We start from the raw sequence: 25,242 nt of genomic DNA, 5'->3' as shown, positions 1-25,242 counted from the left end.
CCCCTCTTTTGGACGTCCTACCGATTACATAAAATCTCCGCCCCCCCCCCCCCATACTTTTAAAATATTTCAAAAGAAGGGAAGGGACAGTTCTTTCTTCCTTGGGGTCTATACCCACGCTACCTTAACCCTGCGAGCTTCCTAATAAAGGATACAACCTAACCCATTAATTATTCTATAATTTATCTTAAAGTAAAGGAACAGTGTTTGTGCTCCACTAGGCATTTTTAGGGAAACCATCAATTTGATAATAATTGTTTTAAAAGTTTTGACTATCAAGATGGGGTGGTGGTAATAAAAGAAAGATCTAGAAAACTGAAAACGAATTTAGTCAGAGAAAGTTAAAGAGAAAATCACCCAATAAATTAAATTTAAATAGAATATTTAACTAGAGAAAAGAGAGAAGTTAGTGATAGAGAAAATAAAAGAAAAAGAGGCACACTCACAAAGAGAAAGAGAGGAAATAGAAGCGGTCAACTTGCTATTGGGAAAGGAAGCAGTAGGGGAGGGGGTAAACATATGGGGGAACAATTTTAAGCCAAAAGGGGAAATCCAATAAGTAAAAGGAAAGTTTCCACTGGGGGAATTATCGAGACTTGGGCCAAGATTGCGGAAGGAGGAATTCACAGGGATTCCGGGATAAGACATTGAAGGTTTAATTATTTTCCCCTCTGAATTCACCTTTAATTGTCTTCTTTAAATTCATAATCATAAAAGGCTGAGTTTAGAATTTGGGAAAGCCTAATGAATCCCTGCCTTCCTGAGTATTCTAGAAATAAGGATAGAAAGGTAGATAGATAGCAATATAGGGGACAAGAATAAGATCGAAATAGATAGATAATTGAAAAGAGGGGAGCAAAGCTAAGCTGCATGTCGTGCCCACGGACTTGCTGCTAGCAGCTAGTTGGTACCTTACATTCACACAGTGAGGGTGATTATTTATTTTTTCAACAAATATTTTTTTCCTAATAGTTATGCTTTGATTATTTATTGTACAATAGTGCTTGAAAACCTGACTGAAAACCAACCAACATAATAAGGTCAGTATTTAAAAAAAAACACCAATCAAACAGCGATATTTTAATACAATGCATGGTTATATCTACTAGTGATTTTAGTATTGCTTGATAGTGTCTGTCTATCTGCAAAGAAGGATCTTACAAACCGCTAAAACAATCCTCCTTTACAGTGTAGCTAGGTCCTAGGACGGTTTATGAATTTTGTGGGAGGGTAACACAACAATCTAAAGAGAAATTGCCCCTAGAAAAAATGAATACCCATTTTTTTACTTTTTCTTTTTTTTTGACTAAAATGAAAGTGGGAGAGGGCGACTTTTCCTCCTAAAGGCCTGTAGGGGTGCAGCTGCTAGTCTTTTAAAATATAGTCAGGTTTTTTTTGTCTGTACATAAAGGGTGTTAAAAAAACCGATCGCTTCACTCTTTTCAATATAAACCTACAGTTTTGGTCAAAAACTAACAAAAAATGACCCAAATCATGTCCAAGCAATGACAATTAGAGAACATTATTGATTTTGATGTCTACTTACCTCTCCTGAGCACTGCAGCTCGATTCCTACCCCTTTTGACCAAAACTGTAGGGTTTATATTGAAAAGAGTGAAACGATCGGTTTTTTTAACACCCTTTAACTATTTTTTTTCGTAATTCAAAGGTGGACGCAGTCTTATAGTAATTGTTCATTTTTTCTGCTGGATAGCTTTCTTGTTTTTCAATGGACAAAAAAATTTTGATCGGTATTTCTAATTATCTTTGTCGAAAATCTAAACTATTAACAAATCTTTTCTTTAATAAGAGTCTTCATGTCAGTACGCTACAGCACAAAATCTTCCCCATAGATTTTTAAAAAGAATTATCCAAAAACATTCTTTAATGTTTATATTATTTAAAAACACCCAAAAGGTAAAATACATAGAATTAATAAAAGGTATATCTACCTAAATAATTATTTATATTACAAGACAAGGTTATTCATGTTATAGTGAAAAATAGAGAAAACTCAATTAAATTAAAAACGAAACTACTCTTTATCTTTAACAACTTAGTAATACGTCTATGAGGAAGCGGATACTTATAGAGATGCTACGCACATAAAAAATAAACATTTAGCTGCCCGTTCTATCCAGTTTACATAGTTATCATAATGAAACATATCTTTTTGATTTACTATTTTTTTTTATTTTTGCTTGATTTTGTTTTATAAAGTTAAATATGAACAAACTTGCTTTTCAAGGCTTGATTACAGAAAAAAGTTTGTTTAAAGTACGCAATCTCCCAAGTAAGCAATATTCCATAAATTAAACTATAGAATAATTATACATAAAAATTTTAAAAAGGTAGCTTTTATAAAGTTTCTTTAATTTTAAATTTTTTTCTGTTTATCTCTGAATTTAAAGACTATTAAAATTAATGTAAGCCAGGCATTGAAAGATTGTATAGCTAAATATTTAACAATAAGTTCATTGTTAAAATTGTATAGACTTGATCATTTGTTTGGGTCTGTTTTCCACGTCTCGGCAGCCTCTAAAAAAATGCCATGAAATCAGCTGAACTTATTTATTAATATCACTTATGTTTTACTAGGGGCTACGCCCCTAGAGTCCTCACGTTAAATATTGTAGCTTTATTTTAAAAAATTTTTAAAATGGTTAACGAAAAACTGTTCTACTGGTATCATTTTCAAACACCAAAAATGTTTTATGTGTTTCCTAAGGGAATAATATTTGGTTCTATCACTCATACCTACTAAAGGAACACCAAACCCTTATTTTCAATTAAATTAAACAAACATATTTCTTCGGGCCTTAATCTCTTCAAATATCTTTTAACTTTTATATTACCCAACCTAAAATAAGCACAAAAAAATATTTCCTTTTGTTGAAAAGTTTGTTTGTAGTTAATATGCAATATGATAGAATCCTACACTTTTCCATGGATACTAAATTTGTCTAGCAGCCGCGACTAAGCCTTAACCCTTAACAGTCGGGCCCCTTGCCGCACCTTAATCGGTCGGGGGGGGGGGGGGGGGCGTTCAACGCCCCCCCTAATTATCTCAGTTCCTATTAGAGCTAGAGGGCTAATTTTTTTTGTGCAAGTCCCCTGTTTGATAATGAATTTCCGACCTTTTATAAGTCTAAGTCAATTTTCGATTCCTTCACCCTTTTATTTAACAACCTTTGTTTCTAGGTCTTTTTTTATTTAAAAATTTCAAACGGCTGTAATTTTCTTATTTTTGAAGCTAGAAGAAAAAATTTTTCCCAGAAAATGTTTATTTTTATGTAAATTTTACATTAGAAATATCAAAATATAAATTTCAGCGGCCGCAGCTGTACTTGGCAGCTGCCAGCCGCCGCAGTCGGCGGTCTGCGGGAAAACGGCGGCGGATCTTCATGAAATTTTAATACGTTATGTAGACATGTAAGAAAAGCTTAAGTTTAAAATTTGAAGTCTCTAAGTCAAAAATTGCGGCCACAGGAGCCTTTTAAAGATTTCTGGAGACCTGGAGGATCAGGACCTGCAGGATCATACCTGGAACCTGAAAGTGACTTGAACACCTGTATTTTATATAAGGATGTACTACTAGAGGATTTTTTAGTATTTTGGTATGATAAAATGCTTTGTTTTAGTCCAAAAAATATTTTTGCTCTTTACCTGGATGACCCTGCCAGGTTTGCTGGCATCCTGTGCCCGCCAGGATGGAGATATTCAAAATATTCCAACTCTCAGTTGTGTGTCATACCCATACTTAAAAAGTCAAGCAGTTTAGGCTCTTTATCTTTCACACACAGAAAATGAGATAGAAAAAAAACCGACCGTTAAGGGTTAAATTAAAACCAGCTCGGATGCTTTGAAAAATCTTTTGAAAATAGGGATTGATTGTTTGTCAGACTTTGAATTTCCGCTGATTTTTTTGAAATTGTAGAAGCTTGATTTTCCTGAGGATTACGGGCAACTGCCGAGCCCAGATTACTAAAATGGTGAAGCATTACTAAGGCAGAATCTCTTACTCAACCTAACATTCTAATAGACCTATAACACTTTGTGTATAATGACTACCTTTAAGTAAAGTTTTCAATTAATGAATTAGTCTTTTTATTTTTCTATTTTCTTGCTGGAGCGTAAAAACAACCAATTTGCGCACTTTTGCATTTTTCATCCCATTTTAACACATATTTCTTTAGATCTCAGTGCAATAGGATGAAAGGATAGGAAACGAATTTGATAGCAATAGCGGGGGAGTTGACTTGAATATTGAACATTATAGTTAAGCGTCAGGACGTTTATTGGTGTAAAAGGTTTAGATTTTGAAACAATTGTAGCCATCATAAAGACTAAATCTTTTAACTTTCTTCAATTATGTTAACAGCGGATTTTTATCTATTTTCTATTTTCCTTTCCATGTGTGTGTCATTTGATGTAAGGCATTGGTTTTTTTGTGATAAGTTTTACCCAGGAATAAAACAAACAATATTTCCCATTCTACTAAAATTATTGGTTGAAAATTTGGCCATTATCAGATTGGAATCAATGAATCAAATTTAAATAAATAAGGTAATGTTAAGCCAACAAACAAGATAATGTGTTGATAATTTTATTATTAAAATATTGAGTACCGGTATAATTTCCAGTCAATTATCCCCTCCCTGCCTGACTGTAAGTGCACTAAGATTGTAAGAAGAAGTGACAGAAACAATAGACATGAGGTCTTAATTAGACAAATTTCTCAGGAATCTAAAGAGATAAGGCAATGGCCGATAAATTAATGTATATTCCTAATTATTTTACACAAAAATGCACCCTTCTGTAGATTACAAAACCCGGTAAAAAGGTTTGGACTTTTAACTTTATAAACCAACGAATCAAAATTCAAATACAATCTTAAAAGTAGTTGAGCCAACAAATAAGAAAAAATTATCATAAAACTTTGTCATAAAAGCACAATGTCATCCCCCCGCCCCCCCCCCCCCCTCCTTACAAATTTCTGTTCTTTCATTTAATTCTTTTTGTTACACATTTTCTTGATAAAAGTTTAGTTCCATTGAAATGACATTAACAACAATTAGGAATATTCTATCTCTAACAAATAAGTATTTTTTATTTAATTTGTTGTCCATAAGAATAAGGTTGGAAAAATTTGAAGTATTTACATTTTACAGTTAAGTTTAATTTGTGGTCCTTTGACTTAAAAAGAACATTTGATTTTCATGTGTTTTGCTATGAATATCAATCTTGTAGAAATGGATGCATAATACTTGGATACTGTTAGATAATCTTGCATACCCTGATCATTGTTTCTTTCTAATACGATGAAACCCTTTTGACTTATTACCCCCTTACATCAGCTCCCTTGGCTATGAAAGCACGTATTGACCAATATCTGGGAACAATATTAGCAACCAGCATTGCCCTGTTACAATTTCCACGTATTCTGAACCAATTGAGAGGTTATTAAGATATCAAAAATACTAAAATTTAACTTTTCTTTTGTGAAAATTTGCTTTAAATTTCTTTTTTGGAAATATATAGATATTTTTACATTAATATGATGATTAAAAGATTTAATGATGGTTAATTTACAATCATTGTTGAAAGAGTAAGAGTTGTCTGGGTATTCGAAAATAAACAAGGATGACAACATCCATAAGTTTCGAAGCACAAAAATTGTGGATGGGAATACGTAGAAGTAGATTTAAAGTGTATTTATTTAAATCAATAATAGATTTATTTTGTATGATGAAGATGGTTAAAGTAAATTATATACTAGATGCACATAACAATGGGAAAAATATTTTGAAACTGTTAATGCAAAAAAGTTTTAAAATTGTACCAAAAATGCCAAAGATAAAAATAGCTAAAAACCTGCTAAAAGGCAGTTTGGCCGCCATTGTTTCTTTTCTTAAAACTTTAGTTTTAATATCTTTAACTGAAAAATTTATGAAAATTGGACCATAAACACCAAAAACATGGGTAAAAATGTGAAAAATATAAAAATAGCCAAAAACCTGCAAAAAGGCAGTCTGACTGTCATTGTTGTTTTCTTCAAACGACAGGAAATTTAATTTTGATATCTTTAACTGAAAAAATTTCGAAAATTGGACCATAAACACCAAAGATATGGGGAAAAATGTGAAAAATATAAAAAAGCCAAAAACCTGCAAAAAGGCAGTATGACCGTCATTGTTGTTTTCTTCAAATGACGGGAAATTTAATTTTGATATCTTTAACTGAAAAAATTTCGAAAATCGGACCATAAACACCAAAGATATGGGGAAAATTTGGAAAATATAAAAAATAGCCTAAAACCTGCTAAAAAGCAGTCCGACCGCCATTGGTGTTTTATAGTTAATTGTGCTCCTTATTGATGGGAATGTTGTCAAAAAATTTCAGCTCTCTATCTTTTATAGGAGCCGAGAAAATTACGTTTCCCCCAATTCATTAATTACGGACGGACAGACGGACAGACGGACAGACGGACGGACAGACGGACAGACGGACAGACGGACAGACGGACGGACATTGTGAATTATAGAGTAGCTTTTTTGGTCTTAGGACAACAAAGCATAACTTTTGTTAAGATTTGCAACTTATAGTTTTGGTAGCCCCGAGATGTCGAAGGCACGGACTAAGAAAACTGGTTTTAACATTATGATTGTGCATTTGTATATTTGTAGAAAATTGGGTATAATACGATTCGATACATGATTTTTTATTATGGCTGAGAATCGATTTCGAAGCCATGCTGTAAATATTTTACATTCCAAAGAGCAGAAAAAAAGTGATTAGCCCAATTTTTGTGAATTTCAAGTATGAACAGTTTTTTTTGTTTTAAAGATATTCTTAATGTTTGTATCTCTTTTTGTCAGGCTGTTATTAATTCAATGAAGAGAAAAGTCTTTTTACTTGGATGTTATTAAAGACAGTTCGGCCATATTTAGCCAATTAATGAATGCTACAAATCTGTTTTCATTTATGTATTTTTAGGATTGATTTAACTTTGTATAAAATAACCTTCAGAGCTTCAGTTATTAAGATTTCCGCAACCAATGGTTTTCTACTAAAAAATCACCTAACCCGTTTGTCTTTTGATATTTAATACTAAAACTTCGCCTTTTATTTTTATGGATTTTGTTATTCTTGTTTTTTTAGTAATTTTTTACAATCGAACAACTATGAACTTTTTTATCTGAAGCTTGACCGCGGTTAGAAAGATTGCTTTTTTTTGTAGAATTTTTTTTGTACTTTAGACTTCCTTTTAAGCAAATATGTCTACATTTTATTAACAAATTATAAAAAAATAGACAAATACATTATGACTGGGAAATTTACTTTTAAACAAGAAAAAAATAATAAGAAATAAACATTTTTGTAAGATCTGTAAAAAGACAACAATAAAAAGAAACATTATTTGTAAAATTTCTTAACTGATTTTTCAAAAATTAATTCTCTTTCGTTTTGTAATAAATTAGAAAGTTTGCATACTCAAATTTTTCAAATAAAAAATGGCTTTAAAGAAAGATAAATAGTACATAGTTAAAAGCTCTGTTTACATATTTGTATATATATGTGTGCTGTGATTTCCACCTAAATATATGTAGCATGAGTTATCAGAGAGAGAGAAGACAATGGGCTGTTTATTACAATGGTCCCCAAAGTTTTATAATAACGTTTTCTTATTTGAATGCTTTACAACTTTGGGGACTTTTAATGAATTTTGTTATGTTAGTCTATTAAGTTGAGTGTCCAAACACTTCAACCACTCATTGTAATCTACGAAAGGGGTGAATTTTGCATTATCCATGGGGATGTACATAAATTTATCGGCCATTGTATTATCCCCTTCATCCTTGATAAGGTATTATAACTGCTCAAAGAAAAGAAAATATATTAATCAAAATATTAGAAATTTAAGGTAATTTTGGTAGTGTTATCATAGGCTACTTATGGTACAATAATCTTAGGTATTTCCAATTATTTCTGTTTTTTTCCAGGAATGAAGGGAACATTGGACTATACATTATTCTAGTACCCGAATCGTAATTGATTGGTTTGAAGTAGAAGTGTCCAAACTTTTCAAACAATAGTTTTGTTCTACAAAAGAGGTGTTTATTTTTCATTGAGGATGTACACCATTTTATAGTCCCTTGGCTTACCCCTTAAGGTCAATTAATGATTCTCTTATACTATTCTTTACGCGTAAGTGATGACACAACATAAATATATTAGATGATATATGTACATTTATAACATGATAGCCATAGCTTTCTCATGCCCCCGTTTAAAACAATAACAATTATCCTATACACTTTTTAAAAGTTAAAATAACATGTTCACAACTTTTTAGAGTCATAATAAAAGATCATTTTTATATCCTGTCACATAAATTAGTAAGCTTTTTTTGTCTGTTGCAAAGAATCTGGCCAACCGCTGAACCGATATGGTTTTGCTTTACATTGAAAGTCCTTATAGACCCTGTGAATGTTTATAACTATTTTGGGGAAGAGAATGTCCACCCTACCAAGGAAAATAATCCCTAGAACAAAATTATCCCCCCTCACATTTAAAATTTTTTTCTTCAAAACTTAAATTGTTAATTAGGTAAGGGGAGTTCGACTTTACCCTCTCCACCTTATGTGTTCCTAGGGGGCTTAACCGCTATTAATAGTATAGAACATGGAAAAAATAAAATTGCACTAATTACCTATTATAAATATTTGACATATATTGTAACTTTATTAGCTATTGAGACATTATTTCCAGTCGTTCAAGAAATAAGTACAGTTTTAAGTCAATGAGGCTAATCATTGTTTTCATATTTGCTAAAAATTCCTTCAATGTTATTATGATCATACAGGGCTGAAAATCTATAGGACAATTCTTACATTCCTAGAATTACCATGTTTGACAGACTGAAGCAGTATTACTTCATAAATTTAAACATTTTCGTCTTTATTTTCTGTAAGATCATTTAACAAGCTTAATAAAACTGTAACAGTATTTAACCCAGTTTCAAATAAATGATCAAGGAAGGAATGTGTCAAACGCCTTTTTAATATCACAAAATCTCATCTCATTATTTGTCCTCCCGGCTTAAAGCGAAGACAAAACATTTGTTAACTAAGTCGAATCTTTTTAAAAATTCTGAAATCTTTGAACAATTTAAAGTAGATTTATAATACACTGTATTTCCAATAAGATCTTATAAACAGCTTCATGAAAAAAACATGTTTTGTTTGTTGTTCATTTGAAAAAAAAAGTTGTCTATTCGCCAAATCAGATAAGCAAATTGTGAAGCGTTTTTCAAAGACAAATCTGTTGTAACTTTTTTATCACCGTGTCATCGTGCAAATCAATGAATGTTTCTTTAAAGTAAATTGTAATTAGTTGTGGAGCTACTCTATAACTAGAATATGTGAATAACAGAAACTTATTACTGGCTTTAATTAATTATTAATTGGATCTTACACCAGATTATCATATTCTCTAATCAATCGAAACTTGAAGATGGCTAAAATAACGATCCAACACCTTTAGTTTACTCCTCCCCTTCTACTGGATGAACGAACTGATGAACAATGATGTCCTTGTTAGCAACCTTAATTCATTTTTCCCCTTTCATAATTTCCACGTATATTTTACATCCATTTCTTTACACCTTCCTAGGTTTCTTTTTTATAAAAGGTGGGGCGAGCATTCATTAAGTTAAACAATGTTTGTTGTTTTTTTTCCTTTTGTAATGTTAGACGTACATCCAACCACCTTTTTTTCATCTATTCCTTAATGCAATCTAAATGTATATTTAATACATTTCTTATAATTGTATTAATTTTAATGAACTGACCAATTCAAAGATATGCAGAAAATGTTAGGAGCGATATAATTTTGTGAAAAGTATTGGCCTCAAGGATATAGGGACAAGGAAATGGAGAAAAAAAATATTCCCTGAATTCAAGAAATATTTTCTTTAAAACGATGCTTTTCGTCCCCCCTCATATTAAAATTTATTAATAAATAAACAGAGTTTAATGATTAACCATTACACAATTTACATAAAATATATTAATACACCAATTTTTTACCAATTGATATATCCCTGTACACATCCGGAGACTTGTAAATATATGTTGGAACGGAGCCAATAATCAGCACTGGGGAAACCCAATTCATAAATGTTCAAATAAATTCACGAAATAAATTTGAAGAAAATCCGCGAAGTTAAGTTTTTTTTTAAACAAGCAAAATTATTTTCATACTAATAACGCAGTAAAAAAGGGTAGTATTAATTCAGTTAAAATTTTTGCTTGTATTACAAAAAAAATCTCTTTTTTTGTAATTTTCGTTAGTTTATATGACTCCCAAATTGAATCTATCCCCATTATTTCTATTCTTAACTTGAAATTGAATTTTCAAATGGGAAGCGGCAGTTAGGGTTATTTACAATTATTTGTAGCAATGATAATTAAATTTTCAAACATTAGTATATGTATATCTTATTAATAGTTTTAAGGTGTAGATAGCTAGAAATTATTTTTCTTAATGGAAAAGTTCTTTATCTAATCGTATTATAAACAGCTTTCTGCAGATATAAAAATCGTACATTTTTATATTCCTAGAAAACTAGATATAATGCTAGACATAGTTTTTTTCGTATGGATGAGAACCGGTTCTAATCCACCGGATATCAATACGAGAAATATTTTTAATTTGGAATCTTTAGGTATTAGGGATAAGACAATGGTCGTTAAATTAATACATTACAACTTCCCCCTTCCTTTAATTATAGTTAAACTTAAAGACAAAAGATTTAGATTAGTTAATTCAACTCAATCAAGATTACGAGAGTATAAACTTTATAAATACAAAATATTTATTAATAAACATTACATTTGCACTGTAAATTATATTAGTACCCAAAGTTTTAATGATACATTATTACGTTATCTTGTTTACGTTATTTAAAAACTTTGGACACTTATATTATAATTTTATTTCAATTAATAATTTGGTTCAATGTCTTATCCGTTTATAATCCTGATATTTACAGATAGGCTCATGTGCATTATTGTAGATTTTCCAGGGATCTAAAGGGATGAGACAATGAATTGATTTACATCCCAATTAATGATATACAATATAACCCTTATGTAAATTACAATTAACCTAATGAACTAACCAATCATAATTTTATAAAAGTCACCAAAGTAGTTGAGCCAACAAATATGGAAACATTTTAGTAGAACTTTGGGGACAAGTGTAATAAACAGCCCAATGTCCCCTCCCAACCTGGCTCATATGCATACCTGTAGATTTTCCCTCTATCCTTTATAATTTCCTTTCCCATTTTCGCAAATATTTTCTTGGCCCCCTACAGTTATTGTAACCCCTCTGATCTTAAAGTAAAATTGTATTAACACAAACGTAATTTAATATTAAGAGAAATGGAAGTATTGTACTCTAAAAGTAGTTTACTTTTACTTTTTTGTGTATCTAGGTCCTTTTGTAATTTTAAATTCACTTTTGCTATTAGGCTTGGTCTATTAATTTTTTAATGTTACTGCATATTTATCTTTGGTTATCATTCACGTTATCGTCCTTGTTGTATAAAAAGTACAGTTTAGATCTGTATACTAAGAGATACAAGTTTTCCGGATTTTTAATGTAGGGAGGAGATTTGAAATCTGCATCAAATTTTAAGGATTTTTTATAAAATTCGTTTTTTATATAATTCTTTATCTAAAAGCGGAAATACAAATTAAGTTAATTAATTTTGGCATCCGTGATTTGTGGATTTAAAAAATCTGCGCTCTGATTGGATGTCGTACATCATTCAACCAATTAGTGCGCAGGTAGTTTAAAATCCACCTATCCTATTGGTCAAAATTAATTAATTTACAATGTATTTCCGCTTTTAGATAAAGAATTATACAAAAAACGAATTTTATAAAAAATCCTTAAAACTTGATGCAGATTTCAAATCTCCTCCCTACATTAAAATTCCGGAAAACTTATATTTCTTACTGTATACCCTCAGTTTTCTTATTTAAAGAACCAAATAACATTTAACATTTTATTGTTACCCATATTTATTAGATTATTTATTTTTATTTAATTTAGTCAAGTTTTCCATATGTTTTTCCATAACTAAGTGTAGCAAAAATGCCAACAGCATTAAACAAAGAAACAAATTTTGAGTATATCTGAGAATAATTTTAATCTAAAATCTTAAATTTTAATGCAGCCCCTATATTTTAAAGAATATTTTTTGTAGTTGTACAAAAAAGTAAAATGTTTAAGAGGTAATGATAATGTGAAATCTATTTAAAGTAGCAAGCAAGGGTTGTGTAGTTTATAGAGTAAAGTAATGTTGTAATTTTAGAATATCCTTAAAAGCGTGGTCAGACATTACTTCCACAAAATGTACCGCATTTTAAAACTGTATTGGACCTTAATTATAATCAGAGAGAGAGGGGACAAACACGATTATACTAGTCCCCAATGTTTTATAATAATGTTTTCTTATTTGTTGGCTTAACAACTTTAGGGACTTTAGTGAATTTTGAATGGTTTATTCATTCAGTTGAGTGTTGAAACTTTTCAACCACTAATTTTAATTTACGTTAGGGGCAATTTTGTGTATAATCTATCATCTACATCAATTTATCGGTCATTATTTCCCATTTGGTTAACTTTTAAACTACTTTTAATTTCATAAAGATGAAAATAAAATTGCTTTTAATCATGACAAGAAGGCGAGGTGATGCCTCACTTTAACTCATACCTTTTAAGGGGAATATTCATATGAGGTATTTTTACAGTTTGACGAAATTATATGATTTAAAAGAGTTTTAAAGCTAAGTTATTTGAATTTTGATTAAAGGGAGTGTCTAGGTGGTATAATGCTATTTATACAACTAGCAAGAGAACAGTTACTATATTTTGGTTGTGTTTTAGTCAGTTTAAATATCATTACTTGGATATTACACCAGATTATCATGTACTCTAATTGAGTGAAACACGCAACTTGCTAAATTAACGAATTCCCCCTTCCACTCCCCTCACCCCATCCCCTCCCCTGCTACTAAATGCACAAATTGGCCAATAAATGACAGGGAAAATAGCAACCTAAATTGAAGACAATAACTCTCCTGCCAAAATATTCATGCATATTCAACATCCATTTCTTGCTGGATATTGCAAAAAATAAAACATTTTAAGGGTAGTTAAAACACCATTGCTATGGGCTGAAACTTTTATGTAAAAGCACTTGTCAAACAGATATTTTTCAAACTAAAATTATTTGCCAAACAGGGGAGAAAGTTTTTTTTTTAAATAGCACTATTCAAAATAATTCACGCGTATTCATTACAAAAGGTGTCAAAATATTTTATTATTCATGAATATTCCGTTTACTTGAAAGTATAAAGTTTATAAAAAAAAATTTTATCTGATGAATTTACAAATAAAACAACATGTACACAAAAGCTAAGTGGGGTAATACTATTTTCAAAGGCGCTTCGCGCACCCTGGCAAAAGCCTGACCTACACCACTACTTGGGTTCGAATATTAAAAGAAAGGTAAGGCTTTAAACCAGATTAATATCCGATGGATAATAACCGGTTTTGAGCAATACTGAAAAATCATGTAGCATACTGTATTATAGACAATTTTCTACGATTAATAAAATTAAAAAAAGATAATATTAAAACCAGTTTTGTTAGTCAAGGCTTTTGAATTTTTGGGGCTAACAAAACTGGAATTTATCAATTTGCTATCTGCGGAAAGTTGTATATAATACAATGCGATAAATAAGTACCTTTAAAGCTAGAATTTCAAAGCATTCCAAACTTCTTTATTTTATAACTTGTTTACCTATGCCTTTTTCACATCATAAAACATATAAAAAAGGCAGCGGGATATTACAGTGAAACATCATTTACACATACATGTATTCTTTTTATTATTGTCCAAAATAGATTATTACTACAGCACAAACAGCACCTTTTAGCCAACCCCAATTACTTGAAAAGTTTAAACAAACCCTTTAATATATTTGCACTGTCGCCGTTTAACCCACATGAAGCACTTTGGTAACTAGACAAAGAGTCTAAAAAATCAGCCTTGTGACGTCATAAAAATGAGGGATCATCCATCTCTTTTTTAGGGGTTTTCTTTCCCACTTGTCCTCAAATCTTCCTCATTTTTATGACGTCATATGGCTGATTTTTGAGACATTTTGTCCAGTTACAGCACTTTGAAGCCATAGGACTTTAGTGGAAATTTCGGCTTACCATAAAAGTTACATATGTTTCCTATCAAGCGACTGAGTGAGAAAAATAATTAAGCCAAACATTGCCGCAGAGATAGCTTTTCAAAAAATCTACCAAAAAATTATTATGTCATTTTTTTATCAGCAAGTATATGTTTTTTTTTAAATGTATCGGTTGGTTGGTTGACAGGACGTTATTTAGTAATTTACAGAGCAATTTGTTAATTATACATATGAAAAAATGCAAAAAACTTTAATCTTTTTTTCTGTATACATTAAATATAAAAAAATTAGTAGCGATCTTAATCTATAACAGGAAATGACCATCTATCCGCCTTTCCATTTCTTATAAACTGTTCGGAGGAAACCTCAATTTCTCAGCTACCATTCAAGATAGCCGGCTGTTTTTTTGTGAAGCTTTTTATACCCATGAGCATCCATTATATAATTTACTTGGTCCATTGGTCTACCGGACATGCTACAAAAGACAAATACATATTTTTTTGCAAAAAAGTTTTGTAATTTTTAAAGTATTTTTTTTTCTCTCTCTGTAACTCACTTTGTCCGTTTATCCATCGATTATTTTGCTTTGATACTTGTTTATGTTGTCTTCCATGTTTTATTGTTATTTATAGGGATTTTATAGACAAAATTTCCCTTTTTGCGTTATTGAAAAAACATCCCACAGCGCTTAATATAGGTCACAAAAATAAACTATTTTTTGTGTTAGGTAAAAAGATAATTTACAGAAACAGAATGATTTGTTAGATTAAATTCTAATTAAATCTTTTCTATTGAAGTTTGTTAAAACATACCTTTTAATAAAGTTCTCATAATTGTTCTTTTAAAAAGGATATAATTAAAGTACTTTTAAAACATAGTACACTTATTTAAAGCCTGAAATGTCAATATTTTGACATTTATCATATGTAAATAGTTTATAATGCCTATAAGTACGTTTTAAATTGTTTAAAACATTCCATAAACATATTTTAAATCTATTATTCTTATATAACAGTAATAGAATCTCTGTTTGTCTGTCTGTACTAAGGATGAACCGTTGAACCGATATGGTTCTCCTTTAAAGGGTATATTATTATGGGTCAATGTAAGGTTTATAAATATTTTTCTTTTTAAAACTAAAATTAAAAATGGGGGTCGACTCCAACCACCTACCCGTGAAAGAATCCCCCTCTCAATTTTTTTACCTTTTCTTTTTATATCCAAAAAAGGTAGGTTTGCGAATTTAACTTCCCCTCTCTTCAATTCCCCCTAGAGGCCTCTAGAGGTGCAGCCGCTAGTATTAAAGAAGTAACGCTATAAAAATTGCCCGAACATAAAATTAGTAAACATGACAGTTGAATGATTACAAGAAATATAAATACATCAAATTTTTTGCCAACCTTGCAAATTTAAATAAAATTAGTTTTAAGGCACATTTATGTTAACTATAATTTACTTAAATCATTTATATAAGTACTTTTGCTAAAATGAAAAGAAATGATTCTAGAAATTAGAATTTTTAAAATAGATAAAAATTATCAAATTCATATTAATTCGTTGACGCACACAAAAACCATAAATAGAACTTATTGTCAAGGATACTTGGATGGGTAAACAAAGAATCGTGTCAATTAAAAATGGATTAGCTCTGATCAATTACATCAACATTAGCAAATGTATTAATTTCCATAAATATAAACATAAAAGTTTCAAAAATTAAACTTTTTCCTATTATGTCTTTGCAACCGATTAATATCCGATGTTTTAGAAACGGTTCTGAAATTTACTGAAAAATCATATGGTGTTACAGACAATTTTCCACGAATTATATATTACAAATCAAAACAGTTTATTTGGCACGGGCCTGCGGCCCTTCTTGGCCAACTAAACTGAAACCCGACGGAACCTACTATGGATCCTTAAACATTATTAAATTCCTGACACCTTATCCAAATAAAAACTTACAAATACCAAAAATAAATTTCATGAAATATATTTGAAAATAAAACTCATGAGTTCTAATGACTTACTTTCAAGTTTTATTTATAAAAATAGTTCAATTACAAAAATAAGTAGAATTTTTGGTAAAATTAAAATTTCAAGTCTTTGATTTAACTGTTAAAAATTATGCTGTTATTAATTAAGTGCCTTGTAGAGTCAAAATAAACTTTTTTAGAAAAGTTTAATAAAATTGTAGCAATATCCCGGGAGGGAGGGAACATTGGACTGTAAATTATTCTGGTACCCAAAGTTTTATAACAACTTTATCTCATTTGTTGGGCTACAAACTTTGGGTACTTTTATCTGACTGTGATATGGTTAGTTCCAGACTAGTAGTGCACAAACTTTTAACCATTAATTTTGATCTTCAGAAATTGGAATTTTGTTTATCAACATTGGGGATGAAATTGATTTATTCTCTAATGTCTTATCCCTTAAGATCCCTGAAAAAATTAAAGTATGTTGGGATTAAAATTGCGTAAAACAGGTAAAAACTGCAGGAAATTTGTTGATAAAATATATTTGCATTGCCTTGAGATGTAGTTATAAATCACGACCTAGGGAGATTGTTTACATTCAAAATACAAATAATGTTTTCATCTAGAAAATTCTCACACAAAACACCAAAATAGTTAAAGTATATTTTACCTTGTTAATCAGCTATTTTGCAGTTTGCTGTTCTTTCACTCTAATAAAAAATTTGACCGCTTAGACTCAACCTAACCCCTTTTTAAAAATAAAATGTTGGGGGCAGTAACCTGGTTTTTATCCTAGTAAGGCTTTTTTAACCCTTATTTGACCTAACCTAATCTAAAATAAGTCCTAAAAGTTGTTTGTTTGTGTTACATTTTTATGTTTTTTGACATTTATCAGTTCATTGCTATAATATTTGTTTTTTTTATGTGGTATTGTTAAAATACCTCCCTTAAAGAGCCATTTAGAAAAATATTGTACAACTAAAGGTTTAATTCATTGATTATATTAATATTGAACAAATCTACTCTGTAAATTTCTGTATCCATCATATAACTAGTTCTCAAAGTTTATTATAACGTTTTCTTATTCGTAGACTTAACAACTTTGGGGACTTTTATAAATTTTTTATTAGTTGGTTCATTAGGTTGCGTGTCCAAACGATCCTCTAAATGATTCTATCTAGAGAAGGGGTAATTTTGTGTATCAAATTTATATCAATTTATCTGCCATTTTCTTAACCCTGTCAACCATTACTTTTGTCCACTTTGGAAGACGAAGAAAGTCCCTCAATGACGTCATAAAAATGAGGGATGAGGAGAGAAGGAGTAGGAAAGAAAACCTCTAAAAAAGAGATGGATAATCCCTCGTTTTTATGACGTAGCACGCTGATTTTTTGAGGGACTTTCTTCGTCTTCCCACTTTTGCCAGTTTCATTTTCTTGCCTAGAGAATAGGGTTTTATCATGGCAAAATTGGCAAAAATCTCACAACAAAAATTTACTGAGTCTCTAATGGAAATAATCGTACTTGTTTTTTTCAGTCTTTGGGTTATTTATTCTTTCAAGGCCGATAAGATGCAGAAAAGTTAAATTAACGTTTGTTGTGAAATTTTGCAAAGAAGGGAAAATTAGGAAAAAAATATGATATAATGATATATTTACTTATAAACATAATATGGAGTTAACTGAAAATAGCGAATTTTTCTGACATTAAAAATCTTCTAAAAATCCTTTGTGCTTAGCTTCTCTAGATGTTCAAATCCTCAATAAAATAAAAATAATTAGATTTTTATATAAATAAGCTTTAAAAAGTACAACAGTAAGTGTTTTTTTTATATACCTATATAAAATAAAAAAAAACAATTTTGATAGTTCTATGTAAAAATGTGATTTTACACAGATATGTACACGATGGACACTTTTACTTTGTACTATCCCATCAAGAATTATTCTTATCCCTGAAATTTTGAAACTAAAGAATGTCAGAACTCTGGGGGAAAGCATCAATTTTAGTCAATTGTCCCTTCTCTCCATGTAGCGATAATGGATTCATTATTACTTGGATCTTACACCAGACTGTCATGTATTCTAATAAAGTGAAACTTGTCGCTGGTTAAATAATTATTATCCCCCCTTTACCCCATCCCATCCCCTCAAATTGGATGAACGAACTGCCCGATAAGTGAAGTCAATGTAAGCAACCTAAATTGACGACAACTTTTCCCCTGTCATAATATCCACATATTTTCTATATCCATTGTCGAGATGACATTTTGTCCAATGATAATAAACAAATAATGAGATTATGTTTATAACAAGAGTTAAGTGCCACTTACAAAAAATAATGGACAATCTAAAATCATTTTAATGTGTATATTTGTGTTGTAAATTGAGTATTAATGTTAAATATACATTAGATAAAAAGTCATTGTAGTTTAAAGCAAAATTGTTAAAAGATTCAATTAAAGTAAAGTTTTAGATTATCAGTCTACCAAAAAATTAATTTCAACTTTTACAAATAGAAAATCTCAAAATGAAATTAAAACACTAAAAAAAAAATATTAATAATCAACAAAGATGCTCAAAAAAAAAAGTTTCCACATAAACAATTTTAAGATACTAAGAAATGGTCGGACCATTAAAGTAAAAGAAAAGAGGGGCTTGGGTCAAATAACTGTATGTTAATGGCGTGGGGACCATGTGCCGACTTTCGACAAGCCCATATTTTCCTGTTGTGACCTCATACATTTCGGGATAGAGGAAGGGAAGGGATGAAGAAAATTTCTTCAAAGGAGATGAGAGAAATGGGGTTCTCCTTTCCCTTTCCCGAAATTTATGACGACACAACAGGATAGTAAGGGCTTTGTCCGACTTTCAATTGGGTCTTTTTATATCAGCCAATAGCCTCGGGAATATGAACACAGCCAAGTCGATTCAAAAGAGCAGAACAATTTGCTAGCAGACTAAATGGGACCCAAACACTGGAACTAGAAAGTTGTCTGGGTTTTCATCTATACTTATACATTTACTGTCGGGCCTACTGGTATTCTGATTTATAGATTAGCTTTGAAATAATTATTACATATAGTATTCAGTTATAGAGTAGCTTTTCTGCTTTAACGTAAAAAACGATGAACTAAGGATCTTTTTTCAAAATCTGATCTCTGCTTATCCCCAAATTTCGCCAAAAAGCATTATTTCAGATATGAAAATAGAAATAATTGATTTAATTCTCCAAGTACTATTAGGTATTAAAGGATGTTTTACAAATTATGTTTTTTTAAGATTTATTTAGCTGTTTTATTTCTTTAAATAATTGAAAATTTACTTTTTCCATTATTACATTAAATATTTTTTTAGACAACATTTCAAAAACATGGGTATGCAACATCTAAATGACATATTTTTAAAACCTGTTAAATGTTTTTTTCCACTGCTGAAAAAAGTACAATAAACGTTGATTTAATACTAAATCCATTTTTGGAAAAACCCATTAGACTTTAAGCACTTTTTATCCTTATTAAATTTGTAGTGTTTATCATTTATAAATATCAGGGTTTAGATTATATAAATCTACCATTAGAATTAATCTATGATAATGCTGCAAAAAAAGAATTAGTTGGATGAAAAGTTATGATATCAAAATTTTTCAAATATCTTCCTTATAAATGAGTGATCCGTCAGTCTGTCAAACTTTTCATAATGATTCCTTAAATGCAGTTTTCAATATTTAGAATTCAATTTTAAACATAATGTTTTTTGAATACTGGGATAGAATATATGATTTTTTAATGGTTCTAATCAAAACCATACCAAAAATTATATTTTGACTATTGAATATGTTTTTTTTTTCTAAAATGCCAATAATTTTTATTTCCTTTCATTATTTAGGAAATCTATTTTCATTGAAAAGTATCTTTTTGTAGACAGTGTCCTTCTCTTTCCTTTTTCACGTGTCAAGTGTCAAATAATGCTTCCTATTGGTCAATGTAAGTCACACAAGGTGACATTTCCCGGCCTCTCATTGGTTGAAATCCGGCCAAATATCGCCCCCCGTTCCCTTCTCCTTGTTGCACACTAGACTTTCCCCTAATTCTCCTTTCTGACATGGGTTGACCCGCATTTTTGAATTTAACAAATATGTGCTAGCACTGTAAAGAAAAGTTTCATTGTTGAACATTTAAATTCAATGAATATACTTTTACTTAAATCTTACACCAGCTTTTCGTGCTCTCTATTAAAGTGAAACTCACAGCGGGCTAAAATAACGGTCCATATCCATTTTAAATTCCCAATTAAAAATGATATTGAAAAAGTAAATAAGATGTTTTATACTGTGTGCCATAAGTCAGTGAGGGTGAGAGTGAGACTGTGAACTATACTGGTACTCAAAGTTTTTTAAAAATTGAATAAAAATGGGTACTCTTTACATCTTGATTGGTTGGTTCCAGTTAGCAGTGTCCAATTACCACTATTACAATTTGGAAAGGGCAATTTTGTTTCTCATTGTCAAGTTAACTTAAACATAAATAATGAATGAAAATAAAAGTTTCGAATATTGAACCATTTTTTTTACAGTGTGTAATAAGAAATATATTAAGATTAGGTTGCCGGGCTTTCCTCACTAAATTAGACTTCCGTGTTTCCTCAATGCACACACACGCACGCACCCACGCACACACACAAACACTCACACACACAGGGTTTAAGGAAGAGTATTCGAATAAACTAGTCAAATCTGGAAGCATGCAATTGTAATGGTATAATACGACTTATTTTACATAAAAGTTGTCATAACTAACATTATATATAGTTACTTTTTTAAAATCTATCATAATTTTTATTTTATATCTTATTTGACTAATTTCATTATTAATTTTTTATAATCCTTATTCTTTTCCTTTGAACAAAAGATAGTTCATAGCACAGACTATAAGAAAATACAAACAGCTGATTCCCAAAAAATGTCTTTTTTTAGGACCGGTAATTTAATTTTCAAAACATTTGAACAAAGTTTATAAATTTATATTTTGACTGAAATTTTGAAACTACTCCATCCCCCCCCCCCCCCTTCTTAAAATTTGTGATACCTCCTAAACTTCCTTATAAGTTTTAAGGGGTGCAATATAGACAACAATAGGGGTGTTTTTATTGTCATGGGGGTTGATACACCCCTATAGATGTCCATTTTTCATCTAGAGGGGTTACGGGTTTGGAAATCTAGGGGGGTGACACACCCTATAATTTTTACACCCCAACCCCTTCACCCTTCACCCACCACCCCCCAACCCCCCCGCTTTATGAACGCTTCATATCATTAGACAAGAGTTCATTTAATATCCAAAATTATGCAAAAAAAATATTAAGTCAAATGTTTATTGTTTATATAACATGAAAATTATCAGAAAGTCAGAAAGGGGGAGGGAACGATGTGTAATACACCTTTGCATTGCTTAATAATTTTGTTTCTATTTCAGGCCAAACTGTGAACCCTCTGCTGAAGAAAGAAAATTAATAAATTTTACCAACCAACTCAAAAAAAAACTTGATTAACAATGGATTCGCCTGTTCCCCATACTGTCACGGTAAGAACTTTTCAAAATATTTTTCCCGATTTTTGATAAAATACAAACGACCAAAGATAGGCCTGTATATATTTCACCATAGGTCAATAAGAATGTAAGTTGGTCTCATACTCTCGTTCTGCCATTGCATTGCTTAGCTTAAAGTTCTTGGGTGTGGGGTGCATAAAAATTGGATTGAAATTTCTTCTGATAATTCAAATTCATCAAAAATGTATTTTTATTTTGGAGGATATTAATGTATCGTTCAGTATCATGTTCATATATCTCTAAATGAAAAGGCAATTTTAAGTATAATGAAATTAACTAAAAAAATAAAAAAAATTCAATTTCATTAATTTATTTAAAATGTTGACAATGCTAGCAGAAAACAGTTTGTAATGTATGCTGTAAAATAAATAATCCTGTATTTGAAACTTTTATTTTATTTTGAAAATATAACATAGCAAACTTTTCAGTTTACCTAGTTGTAATTAAAGTTTTATATACAGGAATAAATAATTTACACTGTTGGGGCAATTATTTTTAACCAATTCTTTACAAATTAAATAATGATAACATTGATATAAGTTACCAAAACCTTTTGAAATAAGTTCATAGGGTCAGGCTTCTCATAAGAGGAAAACTTACTTTTTTGTATTAAAAATAAAGATTATTTTTGGCACTAAAATGATCAGTAAAAGTTGTGTATGTTTCTTTTGAAAAATTTAACTTATTTATGATAAGTGTTTTTAAAATTATCTTTAAAAAGCAACGTTGAGAGGATAATTAGTAGACAATAATAATATTTAATGAAAGCAAGGACAAGAAATAATATATGTTAACGAAAATCAAAAAAATATTTTATTAAATTAGACTTTTTATCAACTTTTTGGTGTAAAACAGTTTTTTCTTAAGATACACTATTACTTGCCCCAGTATGAGAGGAAATATTTTATAAGAGGATTATAATAAAATACACGGCTTTAATCAATATTTTGTTTACAAAAGTGAGATAAAAATTGTTTATACTTTTGTAAAAAAAATTTAGAATAAAACTGTGTTTAAAAGATACACGTAGAATTTTTAAACTTTTACATGAAAATATTAAAGTTATGGTTGCATAAAAATACATCAAAATTTGTGCTTCTCTTAAAATTTTGTAATATTAGTTACTAAACAATAAATTGAAAAAAAAATACATTAGCTTTGAGTTGAAAATAAAATTTAAAAAAAAGAGAAAAAAGAGCACATTTTGTTATAATTAGGACGAGGTACATTTTGTTAATTCTAGTAAATGCTAATCTTTTATAATAATTATCCTATCCTAAAACATTAGCAGATACTTATATAATATAATAGAAACAGTCAAAAACTTGATAAAATACTAAAGATATAATGTGCAGCTTTCGATGTTTTTATCCATAATCTATATTCTATATCAGTTTATCTAGGTATCACTTTAACATAATAATGCACCGGGCAGAAATGATTTTTTTTCTCCAAAAATATATACTATACTCCAGAAATTTTCCCGTATTTAAAATTATTTTTGAAGCTTGTTATAGTGCCTTTAAACAATGACGTCATACAATAGAAATGGCCAACGATAGGCCAATAAACAAACTAAATTACCAATAGCAGGCCAGTATACATTTTAATTGACCAATGGTAGGTCATTTTTATAGGCAATATAAAAAGATTCTATTCAAATTAGCTGATAATAATGTCCAATAGTAGAGTCCATTAAAAGTAAAAAATACGGGAATTTTGTTTACAGAGTTTAGTCTATAGTTCACTTTTTACATAATGGTTGTTAAATTTTATAAATAAACAATTAATATATAAATATGATGTGGTAAAGAAAACTATATAACTATATATAAATAATAATGGCTTCGTATTTTTTAAAATTTATTCTCAAAAAAAACTATCAAATGTTTCGTTAAAGTCCAGAAGACATAAACTTGAAACATTATTAACGCAGCATTTTGGAATAAATCGGATAACAAAATTGATATTATAAAAGGTAGAATAATCAAGGTTTTTTAGCATAAATCTTAATTGTCTTACCTTCATATATAACCTTGTATTTTCATAAGTTAGAAGTAGGTAGAAAAGAGATCTTTACTTCGTTTAATTACATTTTGTTTTACAATGACTCTTGACTTAAAAAATTGATTTTTTGTACACTATTGTTTGATACAATTTTGTATATAAACATTTTTAAAAATATAAACAAAGTTTCAATAAAGTTTCATTAAAAATTTGTGCGCTGAATTTTTTACTCCAAATCTTTTATGTTCTTAATTTTTTTTGCTTTGTTTAATGATTCAAGGTTTTCAATAAAGTATAGATTTATATAAAGATTAAAAGCAGGGCTCAGCAGCCGCAGTTAAGCTTCAAATTTAAACCCTTTGAATAATTTAATTGTTTTAAAAGAGGGTTTGTCATATTTTGGTAAGTTTTAGACTTCCAGCAGATTTTTAAAGTTGTACAAGGTTGATCTCCCTGAGGCCTACAGGAGGCTGAGGCGCGGCTGCTGAGCCCTGGATAAAAGGTTTTGTATGCAGCTAGTTCTATTGTCTATGCGAAGGTCCCTCCTGAGCAGATTGTGCGGATGAAATGGAAAGCCGGGACCCCGCGCGAGTGCTGGACCTGAGAACAAAATAATATTTACTAAAGTTGATGTTTATAATGTCAATAAATATGATGTCATACAATACAAATCACTAGATTACCAATATTAGGCTATTATACATTATAATTGACCAATGGTAGGCCAGTATGGCGTCATTTTCATAGGTACTATAGAAAGCGTCATATTTACAATACTTTTTTTTGTAGATATAGAAAGAATTAAGTATTAATTCTGTTTTTTGGCTGTAATTTTTTGTAAAAAAAAGTCAACCCTAATGTGTGTGCGTTAGTGTTAGTTTTGAGGGGGGGAGGGCAGGTGGTTGGGGGGGGGGGGGCGGGGGTAAAATTTAAAGTTGCCATAAGTAACACCATAAATATAACAACTTCAACAACATAATAAACCTACCTCTAATTTATTCACCCCCAAAACCTATTGATAAACCTTTATTTAATAATTAGTTATTAAATTTGATTGTTAATAATGAAAACAATCAATAATAACTTTTAAATAAATGTTAAAAATGCAAGATCTATACTTACCCGGATGGCAAATGTCATTCTGATACAAAGATGTCAATTATTCTAAGAGTCAACATGGTGGAAAACTTCTTTTGTCTCATACAGGCCTAAACAAATATTTTAAAATATCAGTGGTAAAAATTCATTTATCCAGGACCATGAAGTTAGGCCCTTTTTCATCTGCTAGCAAATTGCTTTCTGCTTATCTGTAGCGACTTTGCTGTGTTAATTTTTCCGGCGCTATTAGCTGATATCTAAAGAGTAA

General features: G+C 30.1%; 2 protein-coding genes across 7 annotated transcripts in view; one reads left to right on the top strand and one right to left on the bottom strand.

Moving 5' to 3' along the window:
* The first annotated feature begins 802 nt into the window (after positions 1-802).
* Positions 803-25,242, top strand: part of LOC145328805 (uncharacterized) — a 243,393-nt gene continuing 218,953 nt past the window's right edge. For all 4 annotated transcript variants that reach the window (XR_013882646.1, XR_013882645.1, XM_080172678.1 and 1 more), the window contains exons 1-2: positions 803-1,040; positions 21,735-21,842. Coding sequence is in view for 2 of the 4 variants with exons in the window: in XM_080172678.1 (XP_080028804.1) it covers positions 21,813-21,842 (30 nt within the window). In the remaining 2 variants the exon portion in view is untranslated. The remainder of the gene's footprint in view (positions 1,041-21,734; positions 21,843-25,242) is intronic.
* LOC145328807 (neuronal calcium sensor 2-like) overlaps positions 22,164-25,242 on the bottom strand; it is an 84,023-nt gene continuing 80,944 nt past the window's right edge. For all 3 annotated transcript variants that reach the window (XM_080172683.1, XM_080172681.1, XM_080172682.1), the window contains exons 9-10: positions 24,999-25,084; positions 22,164-24,476 (exon numbers count right to left, since the gene is read on the bottom strand). In XM_080172683.1, coding sequence (XP_080028809.1) covers positions 25,013-25,084 — 72 coding nt within the window. In that variant the 3' untranslated portion in view covers positions 22,164-24,476; positions 24,999-25,012. The remainder of the gene's footprint in view (positions 24,477-24,998; positions 25,085-25,242) is intronic.

This window comes from Acartia tonsa, chromosome 9 (genome assembly GCF_053477335.1).
Source record: "Acartia tonsa isolate MP-2025a chromosome 9, ASM5347733v1, whole genome shotgun sequence".
Lineage (NCBI taxonomy): Eukaryota > Metazoa > Arthropoda > Copepoda > Calanoida > Acartiidae > Acartia > Acartia tonsa.
Note: the sequence above shows the minus strand (reverse complement) of the source record. Positions and strands in the feature narration are given on the sequence as shown.